This window comes from Aquarana catesbeiana, linkage group LG02, assembly GCF_042186555.1.
Source record: "Aquarana catesbeiana isolate 2022-GZ linkage group LG02, ASM4218655v1, whole genome shotgun sequence".
NCBI classification, from domain to species: Eukaryota; Metazoa; Chordata; class Amphibia; order Anura; family Ranidae; genus Aquarana; species Aquarana catesbeiana.
The window spans coordinates 142,411,753-142,430,085 of record NC_133325.1 but is presented as its reverse complement, the minus strand read 5'-3'; the positions used below and the strand labels follow the sequence as shown (position 1 = coordinate 142,430,085).

The 18,333-nt window shown below is 42.9% G+C and overlaps 1 protein-coding gene across 1 annotated transcript in view; it reads right to left on the bottom strand.

Moving 5' to 3' along the window:
• The window catches only part of LOC141127282 (sterol O-acyltransferase 2-like), a 196,812-nt gene that overhangs the window by 154,529 nt on the left and 23,950 nt on the right, over window positions 1–18,333 (bottom strand). The window contains exon 2 of the mRNA XM_073613568.1: window positions 5,985–6,037. Coding sequence (XP_073469669.1) covers window positions 5,985–6,037 — 53 coding nt within the window. The remainder of the gene's footprint in view (window positions 1–5,984; window positions 6,038–18,333) is intronic.

The window sequence follows — 18,333 nt, the reverse complement described above, 5'->3', positions numbered from 1 at the left end:
ACCACTTTAGAACTGAGCTTTGGAGATGGACATAGTATCACTATTTTTGGTAAGACACAAAATGGATCTTTGCAGGAAAATGCTGCAACCCCCAACATCCTTCTGTCTGAAGCAACTGCCTTTAGAGAAACTAGTTTTACCACTAGAAACCGCAATGGAAATGAAGCTATTGGAGCCAAGTATGCCTGTACTGGTGCTTTCAGAACCAAGCCTAAGTCCCGTGAAGGGAACAAGAAATTTCCTTTGTGGTCGTATATGGATTACTGCCTGCATGAAGCATTTGTTCAATGGCGTTGTATGCCAGACCATCCTCAAGCGCCAATTGTAAAAAAAAGGTCTAGAGCTGGGGACACAGGAAAGAAAAAAAACTTTGCTGAGCAAACAGAACAAACTTCCTTCATATCCTATGAAGCGTTCATGATCTTGTGGTCTTCACCAAGGTATGAACCACCTCAGATGAGAATCCCTGCACCTCAATAGCCAGGCTATTAAGAATCTCACTGGATTGGGATGCTGCCATTGACGTTGGCATAAAAGATCTTGTTTGACCAGAAACGGAATTGGTGGTGTGGGTGACACCTGCCGGGGGGGGGGCAATGAAAACCAAGGCCTCCTCAGCAGGTGGAAAACACCTATATGTCCTAAACATGTTCTGTCCAAATCTTCAGAAGAATTTTCCTAATCAACGACACTGGAGGAAGAGTAACACCAACGGAAAAAAACCCATGGCACTGTGAATCCACCTTCTATCACTTCACCTTTTTGCCTTGTTACAAACACCAGAAGCTGGGTATTTAGTGGACTCTTTGAGAACTACCGCTGGAATGCCCCATAGAGCCAAGACTAGCTGAGGTACGCATTGTTGGAAAAACATTTCCCTAACTGATTCGTTAGTGGATCTTGCTTTCCCAGTAAGTAGACTGCCGTTAACTGCTTGTAAGTTGTTCTCCACCCAGCAAAAAGTTTGTTACGAAAAGTAATAGGAAAAGACACTTGGTGCCCCCTTGCTGGGCAATTGATGTCGGTTTAAACTTAATTCGGGTCCCTTGGAGGAAGATCCTGAAAGGCTTGCAATGCTAGAAAATATTGCCTTAGATTTAAGACAGTCAGAGCATCTGCATTCCACTAGGCTTCAATGGCCTTGCACTAGTCTCCTCAGACTGGAGGCAGACTGGCATCCGATGTCAGAATTCAATTCAATTTCCTGGGCTGCGAGGCACACCACAAAAGAGGCACACGGGTGTCCAAAAACTCCAGTTTTTGCTAATTTGTGCAGACACAAAGACCTTCGGATCCATAGATAGCCCATTCTATTGACTGAGGAAAGCAAATTGAAGAGCCCCAATGTGCCACCTGGCCCAAGGCAGCACTGGAATTGCTGCTGTAAAAATATTTCAATGGGGACAATGCAATCCCTTGCTGACATAAATGCTGTCTCTATGACTCTTCGTACGCAGATTTTTATTTTGTTAAATTTTGCAGTCAGACTGTCTAAACCCCAGGAACACAGCACAGTAGGGAAGCAAACAAACAGCAACAAGTCTTTACCTCACAGGAGAAAACTGGCAGGACTGTAGAGAGAGAAGAGAATCTAGTTCCTTTGCCGGCTCTAAGACTGTTTAAGCTGCTGCTTGGTGACTGGCAATCACTACCCCATGCCGCCCCGTCTCCCTGCCATCGGTGACATCATCCACCGCCACTCTCAGACGGAAGACAAAGCCAGGAGAACAGTGTGGCACACTGCCTATACAAGACAAGAAAAACCCCAACAGGTTCGACAGGGGGATATCCTTGCAGCAAACAAAGTACTTACCAACTGCTATCCACAGGTGGCCTGGAGCAAGACCAAAAAAAAAAAAAACCCGAACAATTCAGTGGTGGAGGGGCTGTCTTTTATTTAGCTATGAAGAGGTGGTCCTGTGAGCTCCAGAGGAGGCGTTAACCCATTGTGTGCTGACGTGAGGTGGGCCAGGAAAATTATTTTCCCCACTGTATGTGAAAAGGGGGGGGGGGGAGGTACTTAAAAATGTTTTTATGTGTATGCACAGATGTTTTGTCTTTCATTTCTATTTTAACCACTTCCAAACAAGTGGCATACCCATACGTCACTGGAATTTGGGTGGTTATACCGGGATGATGCCTGAGCCCGCAGTGGGTACCTTTTTTTAGAGCCGGCAGTCGGCTGTCTTGAAAAAGCAATCATAGTGGCCAACTAGCCACTGGACTGCTTCTACAAGCAGCGGGGAAGGACGTCCCTCCCTTCCTGCCGCCTTTCACGGCTTGATCCACTCTCTTCTATGACCTGAAGCAATGACCTGTCCTCACTTACAGTTTACCCAGATGCCAACCGAGCAATTTAAAAAAAGCAAACGCAAACTAAAAACACAGATCTTGGTGTTTTGAATGCTTTTAAGGGCAGAGCAGGTCTCTCCATAAAAAGTACCTGTCACTGCCTATTGCTGTCACAAGGATGTTTACGTTCCTTGTGACAGCAATAAAAGTGATTTAAAAAAAAGCAATAGTATAAAAGTAAAATAAATAATTAAAAAAAAGAAGAAGTTTAGGTATCACCGCAAACATCAGATCATGGGCAGGAATTCTAGCACTAGCATTGGCAAACAGTGAACACACTCAGCAAGGTGAAAGAAAAGGAGGGAGAGGTGTCTCCCCCACAGTACAGTACCCGGCTGTATGACTGTAGGTACTGTACTGCTGATTTTTTGAAAGGTTGTGTATTGTGTGTGTGTGTGTGTTTTTATATCTCTGTATGTGTGCAGAGCATTCCACCCATCAAATAACACACTGCAGAGTATTTTATCCATCCCAGAGTATTTCACCCAGTGGCGGAACTACCAGGGTCGCAAAGGTTGCACTTGTGACCAGACCCTGGTGTTCTGCCACTGTGGGGGGCTCCAAGATGGCAGGAAGGGGTCCCGCTGCAGAACATGGAAAAGGGTCCCACTGCGGGGTCATGATAAAGGACCCCACGACAAGAGAAGGGGCCCGGGCTTGGAGGGAAGGGCCTTGGGACCAGCGAGTCAGGGGGCCCCCTTAAGGTTTTTTGCACCAGGGTCCTAGAAATTCCTGTGACTAAACCTTCTCGGTAAAATGTATGTTATTTGACGCAGTTGCACGGGCATGCGCAATTTTAAAGCGGGACATATTTGATATCTATTTACTCAGCGTAACATCATTTTTTATATGCATATTTTACAAAAAAATTGGATTATGTATTGTATTTTTTTGCATTAAAAATGTATGTTTTTCCAAAAACTGGCGCTTGAAAAAACGCTGTGCGCATCCTGTGTGACATAAAAAAATCGCAAAACCACCAATTTATTCTCTAGGGCCTCTGCTTAAAATAAACTGTTTTGGGGGTTCTAATACTGATTGTTATATGTAAACAAAAAGTGCCAGGATAGGCCTGGTCTGGAAGTGTTGTTTTACAAGCTGAGGGTTTAAATATACTTAAGCCTGTAAACTCTCAAGAGCAGGGCCAATTAAAGCTTCTTGTATTTAAACTGTAACTTCTCCCTTTATTTTGTAAAGCTCTGCATGGCACTATATACCGTAAATCCATAATAATAATATAGTGGAAAATCAGTTATAGTAGACCACAGGCAATGCTGATGACTTTGCCAGCAAAACTTCCATAGCTCTGTTCCTCTAAGGCAGTGTTTCTCAACCCCCCTAGTGCCGTGACCCCTTGATAAAATTTCCCATGTTGCGGGGACCCCTAACAGTAAAATTATTTTTGTAGCGTGGGTTGTCAGCACCCAAGGCAAGACAAGTAATTTGGGCCCCTAACCAGCGGGCATTTAGCACTCCCCGAGTCCCTTCCACTCACACAGTATTAACACCCCTCATGGTACATTTTAGGATGTACCACTGTCTTTGTTCTCCTTTCTTTCCCATTTATCTCTCTCTATCCTAATTTCTTGTCCCCCCCCCCCCCCCCATCCCTCTCTCTAGCCATCTTTCTTGTTTTCTCTTATTCTTTCTCTCCCCTTTTCTTTGTTCCTCCCCCTCTTTTCCTCTCCCTTACATGTATTTTCTATTTTTATTCCTTCTCTTACTCCTTGGTGGGGGGAGTGGGGGGAATGGAATGAGTGGCAGTGCTGGTGGGGAGTTGGGATGAGTGTCAGTGCTGGTGGGGGTGGGGGTGCGATCAGTGGCAGTGCTTGGGGGAGTTCTGATCAGCCAACTTAGGTGCTCTTGAGCAAGGTCATCTGAGAACCGTAGTGGGGACTTTTAATGGTAACTATAATCACAGGTAGTGTTACCCACTGTGTCTCTGACTTGGTGGTGTCTCGTAGCAGTGACACCTATGCCGAAATCAGGAGATAGGGTATCCTCCAGCCCCTCCCACTTCTTATTCCTCACCAGTCAGCTGACCTCTAGTCTCTGCCACCCAGCCATGCCGTAAACTGAATGGGCCGCTGCCAAGAGGCTGAGTGGGCGGCCACAGGCTCCAGGGACAGCTCTGCTGGGCGGCCGCAAAAAGGCTGGGAGAGTGGTGCGGGCTTCAGGAACAGCCCAGGATTCGGTGACCCCTGGCAAATTATCATTTGACCCCCCCAGGTTGAGAACCACTGCTCTAAGGTTTCATGTACATGGGACATTTTTACAACCTCTCTTGAATGATTTAACTTGACAGATAGTAACCCACATTTAAAACGTCCGCTTTGCCACGTTTACATGCCGTGTTTGCGTTTAGAAGCATTTTTAACCGCTTGCCGACCAGCCACCATCATCATTATACTGCAGCAGGTTGGCATGATCCCACGAGCCGTTGTAGCTGTACGTTGGCTCCTTTAAGCAGGATAGCAGACTCGCACCCGCTGCACTGCGGGGGTGCCAATGACAGGGAACACACAAATCCCTGTTCTGTGAGGAAAGGAGCGGCAGATCGTGAGTTCTTACTAGCTAGGAACAACGATCTGTCATCTCCTCTAGTCAGTCCCCTCCCCCTACAGCTCTTTTTTTGTTCATAGCACAAAAAATAAAAACTGCAGAGATGATCAACTACCACCAAAAGAAAGCTCTATTTGTGGGAAAAAAAAGGACGTCAATTTTGTTTGGGTACAGCGTCGCATGACCGTGCAATTGTCAGTTAAAGCGACGCAGTGCCGTATCGCAAAAAATGGTCTGGTCATTGAGCAGCCAAATCTTCTGGGGCTGAATTGGTTAAAAAAAAATAATAATAAAATATTTTTTATTTATTACATTTTTTCAAAAATAGGCAACAATTAAAAATGCCTGTAAACGAAACACGGCTTAAAGCGAGTTACCACATTTAGCCACGTTTATATGCGTTTGGCGCTTGAAATGCCTCTAAACTCTTCTGAACCCATTTTGTTGCGTTCCAAAAAAAGCCTCTAAACTCAACTGCCTAGAAACGACTGTAAATGACCCTGTGTACATATACAGATAAGATAACAGAGAAGAGTTCAGGAGCAGTTGAAAAAAAATGCCCAACTGCTCCTAAACGTCCGTTTAGCAGCAGCAGTGTACATGAGGCCTAACAGACTAATAAGTAAGCATTTGCTAACTTGACTGTAAGCTGCCTAAGCAGTTGCTGGAAAATACAGGAGGAGTTGTGTTTCTGGCTCCAAGCCACATTAGAAAGGGTTTATGAGCGACACCAGTTTCGGTGCTGTTCCTCTGCCCGCCCTCACTTTGCTATTCAAGAAGCACAGCCAGTGATGATGCTGCGACCATGCTTTGTGACTGGCAAAGCAGAGGGAGGTGGTGAAAGCACTACACCGGAACTCATGTCTTTCAGAGACACCTTTCTGATGAGTGATGGAATGGGAAGCATGATGTTGCATTAGGTTGCACTGCAGAAAATGCATATTGAACTGCAATGCACACATTTGTGTTTGTCACGGTGCCCAATGCAGTGGTTTGCATTATTGGGGAGGATAAATCGACACAAACCATGTATAACAAAGTTAACCAAATACATTTTGCCAACTGCTTACCTCCATGTGTCTTCTCCATTCAATAAGACTGTCAATGTGATCAGATGCACCACCTTCAGTAATAAAAACAGCAGTCAGAACTGGAATGCATGTATGCTGAATTTCTGTGCAATTATAGGTTACCGTTTGCTATGGAAGGGACTGGGAGAGGATGCCCACATCCCTAATTGACAGAATATCAGAAAAAACCTCTAGTGGGACTTTAACGGGATATAGACTCCAAAAAAAAGTAAAGTAGTATAAAAGTACAAAATTTGTTATAACAATAGAAAGATTGATGTAGAGTTAAAACATGAATATATTGATGCGGTTACAATGAATACATAACACATGAAAAATAAAATGAAAATAACCACAATTAACGGTTAGTAGTGAAACCAGAATCAGGATGGAACTCAACGCGTTTCGAAAGGACTGCATAATTCTTCTTCTTCAGGGGTAAGTGGTTATATAATATACAATAGTATCATATGGATAAGAGATCATATCCTCAATAGCCACAGCATTTAAAACTAAGGAAAAGAGCCGTCATGAGACATCAGAAGTCCAACAGGATTGGGAAGCTGTATACCCTACTCTTTCCTCAATGTTGGGAGAATGAAATTATCCAAAATGGTATGCTGACACCTTGAGAGTTGCCTTCACTGGAACTAAGAGGCCAATCCCAACCCCTGAAAAACAACCCCACACCATAATCCTCCCTCCACCAAATAATTCGAACCAGTGCACAAAGCAAGGTCCATAAAGACATGGATGAGCGAATTTGGGGTGGAGGAACTTGACACTGTGGAGGAACAGTCCTGACCTCAATCTGATAGAACACCTTTGGGATGTGTAACAGATTCACCCGGGACAGAGGCTTTTCGAGGGGACTGAATTCTAGCCTCTTGCCTACCGATTATGGGCCCTGGCATTTGGGGGAACAGTACTCTTAGTGAGCTGTATGCCTGGGGACCCTTGAGGTGGTGTTACTTTAGATTAAGGTCCATGTCCCCCAAGACACACAGACTCTGGGAACCCTGTATGTGCCATATTAGGGATAGTGACTGATTCATACTGTTGGGACACATACTGTAGGAGATGCTGATGTCATCAACTCCAGCCACCTGTCTGTTGTCTTCTATAATGTAAATGAGTCTAGTCTGGCTTGCCACAGCTTCTAAGAGTATTTCACCCATTGTTGTTTGTGCTAATTAACCTTGCTATTGTATGAAGGAGTTCTGTGTTGATGTTTATGATAATGTATAATCTACTGTGTGAAGCTCGGTGACAACAAGTCTGATCTGTAGTGAAATCCTGATTAATAATAATGGTCCGGAGGGCAAGCAGTCACATCGGCTGCTTTAAGGGATTATTTAATTAGCTCTTGTTAATTCTGTTTCTGGTTACAGATGTATTGTTAGAGTAATATGGGCAGGAGGGGGGACCTCCTCTTCTACTGTATATAAGACTTGTAATTTTGGTTCTAATAAAAGAGTCCATGTTGAGCAGCTAAACAAGTCTCGTCTTGTTTTGTGCTTGTGAGTGGTTGGAATATCTGATATCTATATTCAGACTGGGAGGAAGTGGTATATGACGAAAGCACTCAAGCGGAGTGGGGGACATTCCGTTACAGGATGAATTACAGCTGAGACTGTGGCCTTCTCGTTCAACATCAGTGCCTGACCTCACAAATGCGCTCCTGGAAGTATGGTCGAACATTCCCATAGACACACTCTTAAACCTTGTGGACAGCCTTCTCAGAAAAGTTGAAGCTGTTATAGCTGCAAAGGGTTGGTCAACTCAATATTGAACCCTACAGACTAAGACTGGGACGCCATTAGAGTTCATGTGCATGTAAAGGCAGGCATCCATAGGCGTGCCTGGGCACACCCTAATCACCCCATGCGGTGTCGATTCCCCCTCTACCCATCTCCCCCCTACAGTGCTGCCAGATTCCCTCCTCTCAGGGGAAGGGGCTGGTAAATATTTAATTAACCGGCCTTCTATTTCTGAATGAGCACATTGAGTGATTTGTACCAATCACTCCTGTCTTCACTTTTAACTGAAGCATAGTAAACTACAGTATGTTTACTGCAGGCTGCAGAGAACAGAACTGGGGAATCTCGGTCCTCAGTTTTTTTCTCTGTCCCAAGATGACCACTGCCTTGCTAAAGAAGCTGAGGGTAAAGGTGATGGACTGGCCAAGCAGGTCTCCAGACCTAAACCCTATTGAGCATCTGTGGGGCATCCTCAAATGGAAGGTGGAGGAGCACAAGGTCTCTAACATTCACCAGCTCCGTGATGTCGTCATGGAGAAGTGGAAGAGGACTCCAGTGGCAACCTGTGAAGCTCTGGTGAAGTCCATTCAAAGAGGGTTAAGGCAGTGCTGGAATAGAATGGTGGCCACAAATAATATTAACACTTTGGGCCCAATTTGGACATTTTCACTTAGGGGTGTACTCATTTTTGTTGCCAGCAGTTTAGACATTAATGGTTGTGTGTTCATTTATTTTGAGGGGACAGCAAATTTACACTGTTATACAAGCTGTACACTTACTACTTTACATTGTAGCAAAGTGTAATTTCACAAAAATGTGAGGGGTGTACTTACTTTTGTGAGATACTGTATATATATATATATATATATATATATATATATATATATATATATACACACACGTACATACACACACACACACACACACACACACACACACACTGTGATAAAAATAAACAATTAAAATATATATTTTTGCAATTTAGAAAATGCAGAGTGAGCAGAAGAAAAATCTAGATAGATACTGAGATATATAAAAAGCTCCAGTGTTGTCAGTAAGGGAGAGGAGAGGATACTCTCGTGGTGCGGTATTTTTAATCATTTATTTAAAAAGAAGGTTGTATTGCACTTACATCAGAAAAGACAGGGATCAGCATGTATTGTATAGGAATCACCGGTTATGCCGTGTACACACGACTGAACTCCAGAGGACTTTGATGGATTTTCGACGGAGTTCCGACGAAACGGACTTGCCTACACACGATCATACCAAAGTCTGACTGATTCGAACGTGATGACGTAGGATCGGACTAGAATAAGGAAGTTCATAGCCAGTAGCCAATAGCTGCCCTTGCGTTGTTGTTTATCCATCGGACTAGCATACCGACGTATAGACGGATTTTTCGAACGGACTCGAGTCCGTCGGAAAGATTTGAAACATTCTATTTCTAAAGTCCATCTGATTTTTTGACAGCAAAGGTCCAATGAAGCCCACACACGATTGAATTGTCCGGCGGATTTGTTCCGTCGTGCCTTTTCTGTCGAAAAGTCCGGTCGTGTGTACACAGCATTAGTGCTCCACCTGCGTTCCAGCTGACCAGAAATGACTTATCTCAAACACATGTATACAATACATGCTGATCCCTGTCTTCGATGTAAGTGCAATACAACCTTCTTTTTAAATAAATGATTCGAAATACTGCACCATGAGAGTATCCTTTCCTCTCTATATGGCAACATTGGAGTTTTGAACACGCTATATATATATATATATATATATATATATATATATATATATATATATATATATATATATATATATATATATATATATATATATATATATATATTCACCTCATTAGCGCCCATCAGTGCAGCCTCATCAGTGCCACCTCATCAATGCCTATCAGTGCCCATCAGAAAAGGAAAACAAATACTTATTTGCAAAAAATTTTTTTTTTTTAATTTTCAGTCTTTTTTCACATGGTACCAGGCGTGAGCAATTCCTATTGCCTGATGCCCCGGACATGCAGTTCTGGCAACTGGGCAGGTGATTTAAAAAACTGGCTCCTGGGGGCGGAGCCGGCGGCCGGAGCTGACGGTGTAGTGTGAGGAGAGCTCCGTCACATCAGGAGACTTTCAGCAACTAATAGCGGCATGTATCACCCGAAAACCGGCCCCTCAGGCAGCGGAACACAAGGGGATACCGATCCTAATGATGGCCAAACGCAAGGAGAGAGAGGGACCCAGGAAACTGACAGACTTCTACACCACAGTCCCGGGCAGAGTCTCTCAAAATGGCGCCGGCGCGGGAGACGTCTCTCCTCAGCACAGCCGTCCTCACAATGAAACAGCCTGTACTGACACTGGTGAGTTGTCTGTGTCAGGCACTACTCCTCTATCACCCCCATCTGCCTCAAGCAGTCCCCTTAAACAAAAAAGGAGACTCAGCTCTCCCGCTGATGACACTAATCAATTAGACACAGAGGTACAGGACATGGAGCAAACTGACCTGTATTCACAAAAGCTGGACGCCCTGCCTGCCTCTGGTCTGCCTCTGACTGATACAATGATGAAGGAGATGATCCTTACCCTGAGAGGAGCAATCCAGCAGGATATTACTAAGCTTGCACACTCCACAAATAGAGATCTGACAGCTCTGGGGGACAGGGTTAATTATGTAGAGAATAAAATGAGTGACTTCTATGAAGCTCACAATGAACTTGTGGATGCTCACATGGAACTAGCAGACAAGTTCACAGCTCTCCACCTAAAAGTCACAGACCTCGAGGACCGCTCACGCAGAAATAACGTGAAATTTAGGGGGATCCCCGAATCGGTAAAACCATCTGAATTGCGCACTTTTCTCCAACAATTAATGATAAAAGCTATGCCGTCCCTTACACATGCAGATGTCATTATTGACAGAGCCCACAGACTGCATAATCCACCTCATCTCCCTGAGAAGGTCCCTAGAGACGTTATTGCCAGAATACATTTCTTCCACATCAAAGACCAACTCATGCGATTCTCCAGACAAAATAATACACTTCCAGACCCTTATGCAGGGATCACAATATATGCAGACCTCTCCCAAGCCACCATGAAGGCCAGGAACAACCTGATTCCTATCACAAAACTGCTGAGGAATCATAAAATACTTTACAGATGGGGCTTCCCCACTAAGCTCATGCTGGAAAAAGATAACGAATGGTATACCATTTCGTCCCTGGAAAAAGGCTTGGAACTGATGCGCAATTGGAGGACTCCTTCCCCGTGAAGCCTACCCAGAATCCTCGGATCCTGCGACTTCCAGATCAGGCTCTAAATCATACCGCAACACTAAAGGGTACCGTGACGGCTGACCACCACCGTGCTCAACATATGAGGCCAACTACCTGGAAAAATTTCGAAAGAATCTCCCCATGGTTCACCAATTGAAAACACGCATATGTATCCTACCATACAAGTCGCCTGATGTTCGGCTGCACTGGAAATTATTTCCATGATTTTACCCCACTATTGTTTTTGGGATATTCCCGAATCCATCCAATTGAAGTTTAAAGTTTTGTATTCCTTTTTTCTGTTTCTCGTTTTTATTTTTTTGTTAGTCAATCCTACATTTTTGTGGAACATTCACATAAATGTACTAGCCCACTCCACTGCACTGGAATCAATTCCTGGATCACATCAAATACCTCCATGCACCACTAGATGTCGCCAGAGCACCAGTGAAGTTAACAATGTCCATTAAAGTGATGTCCATCAACGCAAGAGGTCTCAACAGCCCATTTAAACGTCGTATGCTATGGAAGACGGCCCTAGAAATGAACTGTGACATTCTTTGTGTGCAAGAAACACATTTCTTGGATCAGAACCCCCCTCAATGCTCCCACAACAAGTTTTCACATGTCTTCACAGCAAATGACTCTGGTAAACATAATGGTGTCCTTATAGCCATTAAGGATTCTGTTACATTTAAATTAATAGATAAACAGCTATGGTAGGTATATTATCTTAATAGCTGAAATTAATAGCAATATTTATACATTAGTAAATCTGTATGCCCCTAACAAGAAAACAATGAAGTTTCTCCGTCAAACTCTACAAAAAGCTACAAGGTTGAAAAAGGGTAACCTGTTGATATGTGGAGATTTTAATTTAATTCTAAATGATGTACTTGACTCCTCCTCTGTGGGGCGAAGACGCAGACCATCCCTGGGTAACTATTGCCTAGAAGAAGAATTATACGATCCTTGGCGATGTCTCCGCACCACAGAGCGGGATTACACTTATTTCTCACCAGTCCATAGAAATTATTCCAGGATAGATTTGTTTCTTACAGACAAATACACATTACAAAAGGTGACAAAGGCAGATATCCACAATATTACCTGGTCCGACCACGCCCCCATAACGATCGAATTACTAGACACAGCCAAGACTACTTTTACACCTCTGTGGCGCAATAATACTTACCTCCTCTCCCAACCCCGAATTCAAAAAGAAGTCAATGAACAACTTGAAGAGTATTTTACATTTAATGAGCAACCGGGAATCCACCTGACTACAGTTTGGTGCGCCCACAAAGCCTTCTCTAGAGGCTTACTGATTCAAATAGCAGCCAGGGAAAAAAAGAAAAAAACGCAACTTATATCGAGACTTCATGAACGAATCGCTGACCTAGAGAATAAACACAAAAAACACAATGACCACTCTCTATTACAGCAACTAAATTCCTGTCGGGAAGAACTAAAACAAACATTGAAATCTGACTATGACCTCTACTTTAAAAGGCTCAAGCTTTCATATTATTCCCAGAACAATAGAGCAGGGAAACTACTAGCCTCTCAACTAAAGAAAAGGCACAACCGCACAAACATCTCGGTGATTAAACACCACAATAATAATCATTCATATCACAATCCTAAAGATATTGCCAATACCTTCAAAGATTATTATGAATCTTTATATAATCTCAAACTAGACAGGAACATTCACCAACCCACTGAGACTGAAATTAATGAGTTCCTCAAAAAGATTGACCTCCCCTCCATAGACACAAATTCACTACAACTATTAAACAAACCCTTTACTGCGGTTGAAGTTCATGAAGTGATTAAACATTTACCTAAACATAAAGCCCCTGGAGCAGATGGCTTTTCAGCCGAATACTATCAAGCGTTCTCATCAACGCTTGCCCCCAAACTAGTAGACCTCTTCAACATAGCTGCAAATACTGGTACATTTCCAAGTGAAATGCTTCAAGCTATTATAGTGACTATACCAAAACCAGGAAAAGACCCCTCCTTACCACATAATTACAGACCCATTTCATTACTAAATTCCGATCTAAAAATCTTCGCCAAAGTACTAGCAAACAGATTGTTAAATATAACCCCCACCCTTATAGGGCTGGAGCAGGTGGGATTTGTCAAAGGAAGGCAGGCCCCGGATAGTACTAGAAGAATGATCAACTTACTAAGATACGCAGAAATCAAACGTACACCCAGTATATTCGTAACCCTAGACGCAGAAAAAGCGCTTGATAGAGTCCATTGGACATACCTATCTCACACGCTCTCCAAATTTGGCCTAAACTGATTTTTACACTCAGCCATCATGTCACTTTACTCGAAGCCCTCAGCCAGAGTATATGCATCCGGAATACTTTCTGACTCTTTCAACCTTACCAATGGTACCCGTCAAGGTTGCCCCCTATCCCCTATAGTATTCTCCCTGGCCATAGAACCCTTAGCAGAACTTATCAGAAATACTGTTGAAATTAAAGGACTCCAGGTAGGTCTTAAAGAACACAAAATAGGGCTCTTTGCAGACGATATAATCCTTACCCTGACCAACCCTGAGTACTCCCTACCCAAAGCCACAGAACTCTTACATCACTTTGGGGATATAACATACTACAAACTCAACACTTCCAAATGCTATGCCCTACCTCTAAATATAACTGAGAACAGTAAAGACAACCTTAAAGAAATATTCCCCTGCAATTGGGACTCACCCTCTATCAACTATCTAGGTATCCAATTGACTCACCCTATATCTAAATTATACACTGCCAACTTCCCTCCCCTTCTAGCACACATACAGACAGAATTCTCCCAAATCTCTAAATTTTACCTAACCTGGGTTGGACGTATCGCTGCATATAAAATGCAAATACTTCCCAAACTACTCTACCTCTTCAGAACCATCCCGATCCCAATTCCACAAAAATTTTTCTCGGATTTGGTGTCGCTCTTGAACAAATTCATCTGGCAACACAAAAAACCCAGAATTGCATTGACAACTCTATATAAACCGAGAACACTCGGAGGAGGGGGTCTCCCAAATGCTTGTGCCTACCATCAAGCTTCCATATTGGACCAACTGAAGTTTTGGTTCTCCTGTCGAGAGGACAACCTATGGTCCCACATATAACAACATGTCACACCAGGTCATGACCTTACAGCGCTTCTTATGGCATCCACCATTCATCATAAACCCGCAATACCGGCCTACCCAACGATACAAGCATCACTCGAGGCTTGGTCCCTCCTGACTAAAAATAACTTTACAGAAGAACCATCCCACACACTGCACTTACCTCTCACAGCCTATGCATACCTCATACCAAACTTTTCAACTCACCACTGGAAACAAAAAGGCATCCACTACGACACTGCAGATCTAGTGAACCCTACAGCAGTGGACACCTTTATGATTCAACAAATTAAACAATATAATAAAAAATACCCAACCACTACCACGAAAATTCCATTAATTATATGGAATTTTCTAATGAACAAGCACAAATCTACTGCTAAAGGTATATCGCTGTGCTATAGATACTGCAACTACCACACTACACGAACCAAGCTCCCAACCATGCATAAGTGGGAAATAGAACTGCAGAAGTCCTTTACACTGCCACAATGGCTCATAGCTATTAAATACAATAGTACATCTTCAGCATGTGTAGACCACTGGGACAACTCCCATAAAATTCTCCATAGATGGTACATAACTCCCATGCGTCTACACACTATGAACTCCTCTTTATCCCCACTATGCTGGAGGAATTGTCATAATAATGGAAACCTATTACACGTCATGTGGCACTGTAAAGTTCTGAAAAACTATTGGACAGACGTATTCTCCCTAATCTCAGACTCAACCAATTCCCACTGTACTCCCTCTCCAGAATTAGCACTACTATGCCTGGGGATAGACTCCTTCCCATATACACACAGAAAAGTGGTGGTACATATACTATTTGCAGCTCGTATATCTATAGCAGCGAAATGGAAATCCACTACCCCACCAGATATAAAGGAAGTTATCGCCAGAGTGAATTCACAAAGCCTCATGGAACGTATGCTGGCTTACAAGGAGGGTCGAGCACATACCTACCACAAATTCTGGGATAACTGGCTATCAAAGCACAATCCCGTCTTGCGTTGATGAAACTAAAATTAATTGGTAATTGGAAAAAGACCACGTCTATTGGTGTTACATTACATCCAGTGCAGGAACTTACGTTTTATCAATACTGAATAGTTAGGCCTCTTTCACACGGGGCAGATCAGTCATGATCCGCCCCGTGAACACACGCTGGCTCAGCGGGGATCGCTCCGCCGATCCCCGCTGAGCAGGAAGATGACAGGTGCATCGCTGCACGCTGTGCAGCGACGGACCTGTCAGAGCGCCGCTCTCCCCTATGGGGGGATCGGATGATGACGGTCCGTAGTGTCCGTCGTCATCCGATCCGATCCGAAAACGGAGGGAAAAGTAGGTTTTTCCTCCGTTACACTTTTCGGATCGGAGCGGGGTCGGATGTCAGCGGACATGTCACCGCTGACATCCGACGCTCCATAGGGATGACTGTATGTCCGTTTTTCATCCGAAAACGGATGGATGAAAAACGGACATACGGATCATCCGTGTGAAAGAGGCCTTATGTTTGGTTATATTTTTAATTTGGTTTGATTAAACGTTTAATGTTTATACAAAGCTGTTACAACCACTATATCCTAATTGATGTTGGTATTGTTATCAATGGCTTTAGGTTCAAGTACTTTTGTTGCTATCGATTTGTGACCATTATGAGGCGACCATATTCTGGGTCGCATTCACCAGTCCTGGAAGGGCATACATATAGCCTGCTCACAGTGTGTTCCCGATAGGGGTGACAGGCTCTTAATGTTAATTTTATCTTCCTAACCGAATTCTCCAGGCACTACAACTCAGATTAAAGACTCCACAGTTATTCTTTTTTGTCTTACCTCAAGAACCTAATCTACTCAGCTGTGCTTACATTATTTCTTTCTTGAAAATATGAACATCTTTGTATACCTACTATAATTGTATTTGTACAAAAAATTTTAATAAAAATCTTAAAGTTGAAAAAAAAAAAAAAACTGGCTCCTAACTTTTTTAGCTGGCTCCTAAAATCTAAGCAAATTTGTCAAGCCCTGTATTAACCCCTGCAGCACCGGAAGTTCAGCAGCAGAAAAAGCAGCCATGTAGTAGAGATTTCTGCAATATACAGCTGCCTATTCAATGTCAGACATCCCTTACAGGTAAGTTAGCTCACTAAAGAAATGTAGAATTAGTCAAAACCTTTAAAGGAGGATATTCCCAGCAAAATTTAATTTTACAGTATTGCACCCTCCCCTTTTACACTATTTAAATAAACCCTTCCAAGTTTTTTTTGGTTCCAATATCTTTATTTATATTTTACAGTTCAGCCAGCCCCCATTTTGCCTAGGCAAGAATGACATACAATTCCTTTCCTACATCTCATATTTCAGGAGGCATCAACTTAAAAGCAGCACCAGAAGATTTACAGGATTTCTGTACCAAGTTAGACTTACAAGTTCCAGTGATACCAGCCTGGTCGGAGGGAGAAAGCTTCCTTTAGGATGATGGGCATCTTCAAAAGTTTTTTTTTGTAGAAAGAGTTACAGAACTCCTGAAAATAGGGAAGGGTCTATGGTGTGCGGGGGTGGAACAAAGGGGGTCTGAGAGCGGCTACTTGGGGATCACTGGTGCGTCCCTTACACGTCCCCCCCTGCACTTGGGGGGAGTAGGGGGGGACGGGAATTGGAGGCAGGGTCAGAGCTTCACCTCTAGAGTGGAGAACCATCGGTGGAAATGAAGTTCGGTTCCACTATTAGTTCAGAGGCAGAAGTAGTATTCCTACAGGAGACTCATCTCTCACAGGATTCAAATGTTAAAATATTTTCAAAAGACTTCCTGACATGGTATTATGCCGACTCGACAAAAAAAAAAAAGAGTTAAAGGGGTGGCAATTGGATTTGCCGCTGGGGTACGGTTCAAATTGGAGGAAAGGTCGACTGATCCCGAAGGCAGATACCTCTTTTTGAGGGGCTGCCTTGGTGAAATGGAATGTACATTGGCAGACATATATGCCCCCAATTCGAACCCAATAAGATTCCTGAAAGAGGTTATGGAGAAACTAATGGATTTTAAGAAAGGAAACATGATAATGACTGGAGATCTGAACTTTTGCATGGAACCCGGATTGGATAGTATGTCCCGTGTGCAGGGGACTAGAAATGTATCACTAAAAATGATTAAACAGAAAATGTATCAACATCAGTTGTCAGATGTATGGAGGATCATGTATCCTAAAACGCAAGATTACACGTTTTACTCCCCTGTACACGGGACGTACACTAGAATTGATTACATAATGGTAGATCATAAAGCATTGGAGTTGGTAACTGAAACAAATATAGAAATATCTACGCTATCCAATCACTCCCCAGTAACTATGAAAATGAGAGTAACTGCATGACAAAGACCAACTTACTCCTGGCGTTTAAATGAATCACTAATACAAAATAAGAAAGAAGTAGAAATGGTCCAAAAGGAGTTGGAGCATTATTTTGGGACCAACGACATGAAAGAAATTTCATCTGCTACCCTTTGGGAGGCCCACAAGGCCTACATTAGAGGCATCCTCATTTCTATAGGGGCGGGGGAAAAAAAAGAAAACAAATAATATGATATTAGTAATAGATGAAATATATAGACTAGAACAAGTACATAAAAAAAATAAGGGAAAACCATCAGGAAACATTTTATCGACTGGTAGTAAAGAAAGACAAATTAAAGGACCTTATGGCACAGGATACGAAAAGGACATTTAACAGTATCCTAAAAGATAGATACCAATGGGGAAATAAAACGAGTAAACACCTGGCTAGGATGTTTAAAAAAAAAAACAATAAACTACATAGAAAAGATTCAAAATAAACATGGGGAAATGGTACATAAGACAAAGGAGATAGCGAATGTCTTCAAATGCTACTATGGAGCATTATATTCAGTAAACCATATGGGGCAACAAGACAAAGATAAAGTAGGGAAAATAAAAGATTTTTTAGAAAGAGCGGGGCTTCCACAAATATCTGAAAGTGACAGGGGAAGATTAGATAAACCTATAACTGAAGAAGAAATTAATAAAGCACTACAAGATTCTGCCCCGGGAAAAAGTCCTGGACCAGACTTGTTCACCCGGATCAGGTCGGATTTATACCTGGGAGGAAGGAAAGAGATAAT